At 45.8% G+C, this 12,457-nt stretch overlaps 1 protein-coding gene across 6 annotated transcripts in view; it reads right to left on the reverse strand.

The window, feature by feature from the left end:
- The window catches only part of LOC116101569 (isochorismatase domain-containing protein 2B), a 21,407-nt gene extending 11,128 nt beyond the window's left edge, over positions 1 to 10,279 (reverse strand). For 2 of the 6 annotated variants that reach the window (XM_031385179.1, XM_031385175.1), the window contains exon 1: positions 374 to 529. In XM_031385179.1, the coding sequence (XP_031241039.1) occupies positions 374 to 376 (3 nt within the window). In that variant the 5' untranslated portion in view covers positions 377 to 529. Of the gene's footprint in view, positions 1 to 373; positions 530 to 2,999; positions 3,141 to 7,930; positions 7,957 to 10,125 lie in introns of those variants that run through there. The other 4 variants (XM_031385177.1, XM_031385180.1, XM_031385176.1 and 1 more) reach the window with 4 other exon arrangements.
- Between the last annotated feature and the right edge of the window lie 2,178 nt (positions 10,280 to 12,457).

Below are 12,457 nucleotides of genomic sequence, written 5' to 3' on the forward strand. Positions count from 1 at the left end.
TGGAACTCACTCTGTAGACCAGGCTGGTCTCGAACTCAGAAATCTGCCTGCCTCTGCCTCCCAAGTGTTGGGACCAAAGGCATGCACCACCACTGCCCAGCACTAAGTACTCTTTAGAAAGATTAAAGACAGCTGCTAAAAAGTTTCCTTTGTCAGTTTCCTTTGTCACCCAGTTGGCCTCAGATACTAAAAAAAAAAAAAGTTATAAAAGTTAAAAAAAATAAAGATATAAGCAGGTCCCAGTTTCTGGAGGTAGCTCAAAGGTGTTTAACAACGGAAAACTGATTAGGACGAGACCTTCTACATAGACGAAAGCCACTGTCACCTCCTCTGACGATGAGACGAAATCACACTTACAGCTTTAGTGACTTACCATCTGTCAGAAGGATATCTCCTCACTGAAAGTTCTGCCTCCGGTCAAGAGATACAGTTGGAAAATCTTTCAGACTGGCAACAGAGACTCCCAGGGGTATGGGCAGAAGCCAACCCCACAGGACTGGTCCAATCCCAAGCTCCTATAATTGTTCAACTAACTAGTTCAGCTACATCCTTCATGATTAAACAATACCCAATGACTTTAGAAACAAAAGGGGAAGTTGCAGTCCATATTGCTTGGCTTGAAGACACAGGCATCCTGGAGCCCTGCCAGTCACCCTGGCTCACATCTCTCCTGCCTGTGAAGAAATCTGGGACCTCTGATTCTTCCTTGAAACAGGTGTACACTCTTTGACCTGAAAGATGTGTTTCTTCAGCCTACAACTTGGCAGAGGTGACTCAATCCACTTTGCTTTCAAATGGACAGACTCAGTGGGAAGTGACAGCGGGCAATATACTTAAGACCAGGTTGCCCCGGGATTTAAAGATACTACATTCAGACTTCCTGCCCTTCTGTCAGGTTTCCCAGAAAAGTAGAATACAAAAGGGCCACCGAGGGACTGTAGCCAGAGTTACAGACCTTGGGCTACAGAATGTGGGCTAAGAAAGCCCAGCTTTGGACTTCAGAGGCTGCCTATCTTGGCGGCCAGCTGAGAGAGGCAAAAGGAGCCTGTCTCAGAGTAGGGTGGCTACTGTCCTTCAGATCCCAACCATAAGGACCAAGAGACAGGTTCAAGATTTCCTAAATGCAGCTGGGTATTGGTACCTTTGGATACCAGAGTTTGTGGAAATAGCAAGTCTTCTCTCTATACAGGAGCAGAAAGGGAGAAGGGCAGTAAGTCCCTAATCTGGACTGAGACTAGACAAAAGACAAAAGGGGTTTTAACCCAAACTTTGGGGCCACGGAAATACCCTGTGCCATACATGTCTAAACAACTGGATCCTGCAGCCACAGGATGGGCCAACTTTTTAAGAGCTGCAGCAGCTACTGCTTGCTTAATAAAAGAAAGCAAACAGGTTAACTATGGGTTAAGACAGACGTATTATTCACAGCACCCATGGCATAGTTGAGGCCCTCCTCTCAGGAACACCAGAATGCTGGCTGCCTAACGACAGTGTGACCCAGTACCAGGTCCTACTCCTGGCCCATTCTCGAGTCTGGTTTGAGAAACTCAAAGTCATCAATTTGGCTGCCCTATTGCCCGCTGATGCAGGTGTTCCGCCATCGATGTCAGGAGATGAAAGGTAAAACCAGGTGCGTGGGAGCTGCAGGAGTTACTGTAACTGAAATGATTTGGACCCAAGCCGGGTATCTTAACTCAGAGAACAGAAATGATTGATCTGACCCAGGCTCTCAGATAGGAGAAAAAGAAAAACCCACCACCATATACATGGATTGTCAGTTAATGTGCTTTTACTACTGGGCACGCCACAGCATGATCGCTATCGAAAGAGGGCTTCTCACCACTGGAAAAAAAGGATATTGAAACAAAACAAAACAAAACAAAAAACCAAACTTGGCCCTCCTATAGCCGCTTGGGCTTCTCCTATAAACTGCTGTCTTCCACGGCTGGGCTGCTGACCTGGCTGTCTGGCAATGGGCCCTAAGACCAGTGAGGCCTACTGATATTCTGATGGCATGCCACAACCCGGTACAGCCTTCTACTCCACGATAAAGAAGAAATGGACAGCTCAAACCCACAAGTTGACAGAAAACACCAGGGAAAATGTTCATTCAGAAACAACCGGCAGGACTGTTGGGAACTAATCTTGCCCAGGCTACACCTGGGGGGCCACAAAATTTTCTGAGTTTCTCAGACTGTGGGTGTATTAGACCTAGACTGGATAGCCTAGCATGGATGTGTCAGCTAGAGGCCAGGTTTGTGCTCAAATGAGTCCAAATCGGAGAACCCTTACCCAGGAAGGAGTCCAAATGAGAGACCAACACCCCGGCAGACTCTGGGAGAACTGGCTTTGCCAAGATCCAGCCTGCTGGGGAAGGGTACCTTTCCAGGGTGGATAGAAGCCTTCCCAACCTGACTGAAACTGCTCAAATAGTAGCTAAAAAGCTCCCTCAGGAACTAGTCCCTGTATTTGGCCTCCCCCTAGCAACAGGGTCCGACAATGGCCTGGATTTCATAGACCAAACCTCTCAACAAATCTAAAGCTTTAGGTGTAGATTGAAAACTTCATTGTGTGTATAGATCTCAGAGTTCTGGGCAGGTAGATAGGCAGGCAGGCAGGCAGGTAGGTAGATAGACAGATATAAGAAAGAAAAAAAAAAGAATAAAAACTTAACAAAACTCTCATTAGAGATCAGAGGAGGATGGACAGACCTCCTTCCCTTGCTTTGCTTTGGGCCCACTGTACCCCCGGGGAGAGATTATGTTTGGAAGAGCTCCCCCACTGCTTCCCAAGCTCAGAGACCAGCAGTTGGCAGAACTTTCTAACCATTCCTTTTTCAAGTCACTATGGGGACTCCAGGGATTCAGGCTATTCACTGAATTATCTGAGAGGCCCAGATGACCTCTAAGTCAGTCCACCACCAGTTTCCCTGTGTTGGAGTCCAGTGGTGGGTGGACCATCTGGGTCAAGTGAATAGCCAAAGGAGTGCTGAAACCAACCTGGAAAGGATCCGACAAGCCAATTCTCTCCACTCATACCAGAAGGCAGCGAAAGTAGCTGGCATTAAGCTGTGGATCCACCACACCCAGATCAAGAAGGCTGAAGCCACAGATGCTGCTCCCAAGCGGACTGCCTCCAGACTATGGACACACTGAGGTTAAGGTTTTGTAGGGCCCTAGATCATTCCACTCCCTCCCTCTACCTCCTCCTGAAACTTGTGTTTCCTATGAATGGGGGTTATGGTCCAACCCCCATGGTCCTCTACCTGGACTTAGGAACTAAGAAAGCCAGACATAAGCAAGTATTAGCTAATGTGTCCATAAATCAGCAAATCATATTCATCTTGGGCTTTGTACACTGATGCCCACTTTAAATGTCTTGTTGTACTGGAGGAAGAGAAAATATGGGGTTTATTTTTTTTAGAAAGGAATGCAGAGTTACATTTCTAAGCATGCCCTGCAGCTGGGCTCCCTAGTTCCCAGGCACAAGGGGGGAGTTTCCAGTGTAAAAATTGAGTTTGTGAAACTGAGGCTTCCTGAAAAACCTCAGGAATCAGACTATGCCACAAGAAGGACTCCTAAGGGATCATTCCCAGCCAGAAATTGGCCAGGATTGCTGGTTTTGCTTAGACTCCCAGACTCTGTACTACATAGGGATAGAAATGAACCAGACATGGGCTGGTGAGATGGCTCAGCGGGGAAGAGCACCGACTGTTCTTCGGAAGGTCATGAGTTCAAATCCCAGCAACCACATGGTGGCTCACAACCACCCATAATGAGATCTGATGCCCTTGTCTGGTGCGTCTGAAGACAGCTACAGTGTACTTACATATAATAAATAAATAAATCTTTAAAAAAAAAGAAAAAGAAAAAGAAACGAACCAGACTGTCAACCTATTCCCAGACAAAACTCTGAGACTGGGGGCAGCCTAAATTAACATTAGAGGACTTATAAGAAGTTACCTGAAACCTTTAACCTAGGCATGCCCCCTTATTCTGATCCCTGCTATTGTGCCTTATGGGTTAATTCATATGGATAACAATAATCTTACTGGGCCTCTGAGACCACTTGGCGGGCATGTACTAGTGGTTTGACTCAACATGCCTCTTACAATATTTTTCAAACTAAGAACAGAGGTTGATCAGGACTTAGAGGTGTTAAAACTTTCAGTTTCTGAATTAAAAAAAAAAAAGTTAGGTTCCCTTACAAAAATGGCCCTACAAAATTGGAAAGGCTTAGATTTCTCATGATAAACACAAAATAAAACAGCAGCAGCAGCAGCAATAGCAATAACAACCAAAAAAAAAAAACAAAAACAAAAAAACAAAAAAATAAAAAACCCTGTGTATGGCTTTGGAAGAAATCTGTTGTTTCTAGGCTAATTGATCAGGAATAATTAAAGGAAATGTTTTTTTTCCATGAATGGAGAAATAATTGGTCTCTGTTCTCTTGGTTCTCGGGTTAGTCACTCTGCTATCAGCATTGGGTGGGCCTTTAATTCTCATCTGGTTGGATTAACATTGAGGCCTTGCATCTTAAACTAAAACAGGATGAGAATCACTGGGGATTGTCACAGGGCACAACTGACTCCATGATGGAAGTGCCATTCAGGCTGTAAAGATCAGCATGTAGAATGACACCACCAGCCAAAACTAAAACAAAGACCTAATCCATTAAAGGTCTGGGAAGGTATCTAAATGTAATAACCTTCCTTTTTTTTTTTTTTTTTTTTTTTGAGACAGGGTTTCTCTGTGTATCCCTGGCTGTCCTGGAACTCACTCTGTAGACCAGGCTGGCCTCGAACTCAGAGATCCACCTGCCCCTGTCTCCTAAGTGCTGGAATTAAAGGTGTGTGCCACCACCACCCGGCTAATAACCTTCCTTTTTAGTCTATGCCCTTCTGCTTCTGGGCAGCTGTTTTTGTTAACTGAAGTGTGTTAACCCAGGACACCGGTTTTGTGCTTAAAACACTCATCATGAGAAAGGCTTAGGGCCACACTGGGATCTCGAGTACACAGTATAGTCACTGGCCAGTTAATAAAGACTTTCTATTGGCTTTAACCCATGTCTAAGCAGCCTTCTCTGGTGAATGGCAACCAGGGAAGACAAGAGGCCCTGTCTCAGAGGCAGGCCAACATCTGAGGTTGTCCTTTAATCTCCACAGGTGTACCATGGATGTGCACAACCCCACTTACACACCACACACACACACACACACACACACACACACACACACAGTCTCCCCAACCCCTTTCTCTCTGAAGGTTCCTGAAATGGAACCTGACTTGTCTGAGGCCAGGAGATAGGGCATACATCTCAGGTCTCAAGATTGGAAAAACTCAGGAGGGGAGTAGCCGTCCTCTCACTTTTGGTGGGGCGGGGCTGGAGATGTAGCTTAGCTGGTAAATTGCATGCACAAACATCTAGGTTCCATGACCAGCATCAGAGAAACTGCGTGTCGTGGCACAAGCTTGGAACCTTAGAACTCAAAGTGGAGGCGGGAGGATCTGAAGCTCAGTCATCCTGTGTTACTAGTCATATTGTGATTAACAAGTTTTTTTTTTGAGATAGGGTTTTTGTTTTTGTTTTTCGTTTTGTTTTATCTCTGGTCCTGGAACTCGCTCTGTAGACCAGCCTGGGCTCAAACTCAGACTCTGCCTCCCAGAGTACTGACATCAAAGGTGTGTTGAAGCAGAATTTTAGCAGAGCCATTGCATTTTCCATCAATCCCAGGGTGATGGCACCTAGGCTTTGAAGTAACCTTTTGTAAACAGTCAGTGGTTGTTATCCAAGAGTTGTTTCGTTGAAGGATTCTCAGAGCCTTGCACAACTTAGTCCAGAGACATACCTGTCAAACCAGGAAGTCTCTTATGGCTGAGACTAGCTTAGGTCATGGTTCCTTCAGACAGCACCTAGATCAGTAAGAGGTTTTGGCATGCACAAACTGACCTGCTAAAGGTGCCCTTTGTGTAACAAGAAAGAAGCTCTGCAAAGTGGTGCAGGCTTTGGCCCTTGAGAGGCTGGTCCCCCTGAGGCTCAGAAGCCTAAGTCCATCCTGCAGTGTCTCCTTCTTCATTCAATGGTCCTGCTTAACCCAGTGTGTACCACCACGCTTACTCCACTCTTTGTTTTTGATTTCTAAGATTTTTTTTTTTTATTTTATGTTTATTGGTCTTACTCTGTGTTTATTGCCTGCATGTATCTCTGTGAAACACATGGATGTCATGGTGAGAGAGGCCAGAAGAGAGTGTCAAACTACCTGGAGCTGGACTGACAGAGAGCTATTAGCCACCATGTGGGCACTGGACCCAGCTTCCCTCTTCTTTCAAAAAACTGAAGCAGGGAGTGCTGGCACACCTTTAATCACAGTAATGCGGAGGCGGAGGCAGGAGGATGTCTGTGAGTTTGAGGCCAGCCTGATCTTTAAAGTGAGTTCCAGGACAGCCAGAGCTACTGTTACACAGAGAAACCCTGTCTCAAAAAAAAAAAAAAAAAAAAAAAAAAGAAAGGAAAGAAGGAAGGAAGAGCTATAAAATTAGAATAAATATGTTGGGCATGATGAGCATGCTTATAATCCCAGCACTTTGGAGGCTTATCAGGGTGGCGTGCCAAGAGTTAGAGGCCAGCCAGGACTGCATAGCGATCTTGCCTCAAAAAAGCTAACCAACAAGAAATTTAAGATTGCATAATGTGTAACAGATTGTCCAGTGAAGAATGAATACAAGCTTTGCAGTAAAGTCAACAGCTAAGAAAAACAGCCTGTGGGATGGGGTTCAAAACTGACAGCTACTCCCCTTTGACCCAATGTCTTCTCCCACACCTGAAAACTGAGGTACAAGCCCTGCTCACATGACCACAAGCCTCTAGATCCCCCCTTAGCCTCAGCCCAGTCATGTACCACCTCAAGGCCCCTGTTCCCCATTTCCTGGAGGGCCAGGGAGTGCCTGTGTTCCTCCCTCACCCGTGTGTGTGTGTGTGTGTGTGTGTGTGTGTGTGTGTGTGTGTGTGTGTGTGTATGTGTGTGTGTGTGTGTGTGTGTGTAAGTGGGAGCATATACATGCAGGCACTTGTGGAAATCAGAGCCCAGCCTCAGGTGTTGGCAGGAACCTTCCACACTGAGATAAAGTTGCCCGTTTTCTGCTGCTGTACAAGCCAAGCTAGCTGGCCAGGAAACTTCTGGGGAGGCTCCCATTTCTATGCATGTCCCAGTATGACCACTGGGATTACAGTGACATGCTGTACATGGGTGTCAAGGGACCAAACCTTACTTCTCAGGCTTGAGTGGCAAATACTTAACCTGTTGAGCAATCTACCCAGTGCTCAGAGGATCCCTTCTCACTCCCGGGGCTGTCTTCTGGTTCTGAGCACAAGGGACACCCAGGCACCAAGAGACATTTCCAAGGGATGGATGAGCTAGAGAGACACATGGAGGATCACAAAGACCCATCAATTTGCTGAAGGCAACAGGGAGCTCCAGAGGGTCCAAACTAGGCTCAGAATGTCTCATAGCCTGACAGGCATCGGATACTGAACTGCATGGTCACCATCCTCAGAATGACAGGCACACACAACCCCTTTGGTGCAGAAATCTGTCCCTAAGTATTTATCTGACAGGGACCAGGTTATTACTAATCACAAGACTCTTTGACAGGGCTCTAGTGACAAAGGGCCACACATTCCAAATATGAACATTCTCAAATGTAGCCAGTTAGACTACCGACATTTGTAGCCTGACTGCCTGGTGACCCACGATGCCTTACACGATAGAGACTAATGTATAATGACCCATGGCATCATAACCACTCTCAACCACTGTGTACAGCAGATAGCTTCTCACAGAGTCAAGGCCGGCCAGGGACTCACACCAACCCTCCTGTCTGAGCTGTTTAAATCCTGGCATGGAGTCACTGGGCTGTGATTACATACCTACCTTCCTTTCTTCCTTCCTTTCTTTCTTCTTTCCTTCCTTTCCTTCCTTCCTTTCTTTCTTCTTTCCTTTCTTTCTTTCTTATTTATTTTTTATTTTTTTAAGATTTCCACTGGGCTTGAAAGATGGCTCAGCGGATAAGAGCACTGACTGCTCTTCTTAAGGTCCTGAGTTCAAATCCGAGCAACCACATGGTGGCTCACAACCACCCGTAAAGAGATCTGACGCCCTCTTCTGGTGCATCTGAAGACAGCTACAGTGAATTACGGCAGAGCAAGCGTGTCCGGAGTGAGCAGAGCCGGCAAAGGTCCTGAGTTCAATCCCCAGCAGCCAAAAACATGATGGCTCACGGCCATCTGTACTGCTACAGTGTACTCATACACATAAAACAAATAAAATAAATCTTTAAAAAAAAAGATTTCCACTATGTGCTTTGGGATGACCTAGAACTGCTCCTCTAGCCTCCACACCTAGTACAAGAATTTATAAACACACAAATTATTCATGCAGTACCGGAGACCAGATTCAACACTGTTTACTTTGAGACGAAATCTTGCAAAATTGCCCAAGGGGACCTGGAATTCAACTTGCAATTTTCCTGCTGAGGCTTCCGGAAGGAGTAGCTGAGATTACAAAACCTGCAGCAGGCCAAGTTCTCACTAAGTACAGATTCTTTGTAGCCAAGTACAACTGCATGGGAGGTCTCCAACACAGACGAAAAGTGCACAAGGGAAATGAAATGAAAAGCTGAAGCATGGTATGGAAAACGCCCATCTGCGCTCCCTGAACGACAAATGTAGATTTTTTTTTTCTTAAAAATTTCTATTAATTTATTTAGTTTCTGTTTGGAAGGGGATTATCCATGCTATGGTGCACATGTGGAGGTCAGAGACAAAGGAAGGAGTCATTTCTCTCAGGTTTACTTTTTGTCATTGTTGTTGTTTTTGGTTGTTTTTGTTTGGTTGGTTGGTTGGTTGGGTTTTTTTTTTTTTTTTGGTTTTTCGAGACAGGGTTTCTCTGTATAGCCCTGACTGTCCTGGAACTCACTCTGTAGACCAGGCTGGCCTTGAACTCAGAAATCCACCTGCCTCTGCCTCCCAAATGCTGAGATTAAAGGTGTGGGCCACCACTGTCCGGCTTACTTTTAGTTTTTTAAAAAATATTTATTTATCTATTCTCTATATATGAGTGCTCTGTCTATTTGTATGCCTGCATGCCAGAAAGGGCATCAGATCCCATTACAGATGGTTGTGAGCCATCGTGTGGTTGTTGGGAATTGAACTCAGGACCTTTGGAAAAGGAGGCACTGCTCTTTTTTGTTTGTTTGGTTTCCAGTCAGGGTTTCTCTGTATAGCCCTGGCTGTCCTGGAACTCACTCTGTAGACCAGGCTGGCCTCAAACTCAGAAATCCACCTGCCTCTTCCTTTCTTGTGCTGGGAGTAAAGGCGTGCGCCACCACCGCCCGGGGAGCCACTGCATAACCACATGCATGTAGTGCCCGTGGAGGCTGGAAGAGGTAGTCAGACCCCCTGGAACCAGAGTTAAAGATGGTTGTAAACCACCGTCTGGATGCTGGGTACCAAACCCAGGTCCTCTGCAAGAGAAACCAGTTCTCACCTGCTGAACCATGTCTATTCGGCCCCCTTTTCTATCCTCCTACGTTTTTAAGGCTTATTCCCCAAGGGCTGGGCTCTTGGCTTGGGAACCCATTTCTGGGAGGCTCAGTGTGAAGGAAGTGCTGTATACCACCTGTAGTATATATGTTTAAAAAACAAGGGGGTTGTAGTTCAGTGGTAGAGAGCACTTGATTTGCCTGGCATTCATGACACCCAGGCTCAGTTCGCCAGATTTGATCGAGATGGACTGGGGACACAGCAGGGAGAGGATTCAGGATGCTTTGGGGAGAGGGATATAGAGGAGCATGTAATTGTGAGAACTAGGAATTCCAGGCTGTGTGACCCTGGGTGAGTTTCACTTCCTCTCTGGGCCTCTTTTTCCTCCAGGGTTAGCTCACTCGCGGGGCCGATGCAAAAGTTGGCTCTAGAGAGGGTTGGAGACCCTCCCCGCGGATCTATGCTGAGACCAACTGGAATGCCATTCCAACCCCGGACCTGACACCCTGCAAAGCTTCTGTTTCCCTGTCTGAACGGCGGGATGGTGGGTTTGCAAACAGCCAGCAAGTAGAGAATGGGACTTACTCGAAGGTCCCAGGTTCGAGTTCGGCCCCCTTTTCCAAGAAGTCCCGCGACCTTTTTCCGCTGGATTCCCACGGAATGCGTTCTGGGTCTCCTTTTTGCCCTTTGTGGACACGTAGTCCCAGCCGCGGGTCTGCCCTCCCGCGCCGAGCCATCCAATCGGCGTTCGCCTCACTCCTGTTCTACTCCACCCTTTTAACTCGATTCGTCTGTAGAAGCTCGAGAAGGCGGAGAGACAGAGGGTATGACCAATGAAAATCCACAGAGGGAGAGCCTTGGTTGAGAGCTCGGCTTCTAACCCAGAAGAAGGGTGAAGAATGGCCAGAGCTAGAGGCTCAACTTTGGCTAGTGAAAAGTTCATGGTACGATCCACTCCATCCAGAGCGATCCGGCAGAGGTGATACTTCCTGTATACCTAGTTCTAGGAAGGCTGAAACAAGAGGATTGCCAGTTCGAGACTAGCCGGGACTACATGGTGAGAGCCTGTCAACCAAAACAACAGCCGGGTATGGTGGCGCTGATGTTTAGTTCCAGGAATCATCACAAACTGATGTTTAGTTCCAGTACTCAGGAGGCAGAGTCAGGCATAATTCTGAGTTCGATACCAGCTTTGTCTACAACGTGAATTCCAGAATAGCCAGTACTACACAGAAAAGCCCTGTCTCGAAAACCCAAGAAACAAAACAAAGGAAACAAAAGAACATGCCTAGTAAGACATTTTGCCGCACTGCTTGCCAGTTAGTTCTTTCTCCAGGAATTCAGGACTTGTCTCCTTGGGTGGTCTATATAGTAAACTGACACTATACTTAGAAGTGGGGATTAAGAGAGACAGGATTGGGCTGGAGAGATGGTTCAGCAGTTAAGAGCACTGACTGCTCTTCCAGAGGTCCTGAGTTCAATTCCCAGTAACCACATGGTGGCTCACAGCCATCTGTAATGGGATCTGATACCCTCTTCATATTCATACATGAAGTAAATGAGAGAGAGAGAAAGAGAGAGAGAGAGAGAGAGAGAGAGAGAGAGAGAGAGAGAGAGAGAGAGAGAGAGAGAGAGAGAGAGAGAGAGAGAGAGAAAATTAGTCCATTCAGATATATAAGCTTGGTATGGTGGCTCAAGCCTGTAATTCCAGCATTCTAGAAGCTGAGCTCTTGAGTTCAATGAGTAAGAAAACAAAAGCTGATTATGTTGGCTTAATATCCATGACCCCAAGTACTCAGAAGTGGAAACAGGAGGATTTCTTTATCTTGAAGGTATGAGAAAAGGGCTAGGTATGGTGGCTAACAAAAACTGTAAACCCAGCACTTGGGAGAGCTATATCTACATAGAGTTCCAGGTTAGCCTGGACCATAGAGTGTGACACTGTCGCACAAAGAAAAAAAAAAATAAGGCTGGAAATGTTGTTCAGGTGGCAGAGTCCTTGCCTGGCATGAATAAAGCCTTAGCTTTAGTATCCAGCACCATACACATATGGGGGGAATGGGATAGGACTGGAAAGTGGAAGGCAGGCGGTAGAGGTTCAAGGGTGGTCTCCCCAGTACAATGAACTCAAGTGCATCCTGAAACTGAGCCTCAAAAACAAAATAAAACATGGATTAAAAAAAATCCACAAACAAACCCAGGCTGGAGAAATGGCTCAGTGGTTAAGAGCACTGACTGCTCTTCCAGAGGTCCTGAGTTCAATTCCCAGCAACCACATGGCGGCTCACAACCATCTGCTGGTGTGTCTGAAGCAACAGTGTCCTCATATGAATAAAATAAATCTAAAAAAAAAAATTAAAAATAAAAACCAGGGAGCTGGTGAGATGGCTCAGTGGGTAAGAGCACTGACTGCTCTTCCTAAGGTCCTGAGTTCAAATTCCATCATCCATGTGGTGGCTCACAACCATCTGTAATGAGATCTGACGCCCTCTTCTGGTGTGTGTAAAGACATCTACCATGTACTTATAATAATATATATATTATTATATAATAACATATAATAATAAATAAATCTTTAAAAATAAATAAAAAAAACAAACCAAACTAAACCAACCAACCAAAAACAAAACAAAAACCCAACAAACCAACTAGCCAACTAACCAACAAAAACAAAACAAAATAAAAATAAAACAACCTCAATTCTCCACATCCTATCCTATCAGCCACACTGGCTTCCGAGGGACCCAACCCAGGGCCTTTGCATGTGCAGATCCTGATCTTAGACTCCATGCCTCCCTATAGGCAGCTTCTGCTTGGTGTTCCAGGACTTTCTTGAGCATGCAGTAGAGTTAGTTATTTATATCACAGCACTTATTTCAATCAGAAATTGAAAATCCATCTTACTCTCTGAAGCTCT

The sequence above is a fragment of the Mastomys coucha genome, unplaced genomic scaffold, assembly GCF_008632895.1.
Source record: "Mastomys coucha isolate ucsf_1 unplaced genomic scaffold, UCSF_Mcou_1 pScaffold21, whole genome shotgun sequence".
Taxonomy (NCBI): domain Eukaryota; kingdom Metazoa; phylum Chordata; class Mammalia; order Rodentia; family Muridae; genus Mastomys; species Mastomys coucha.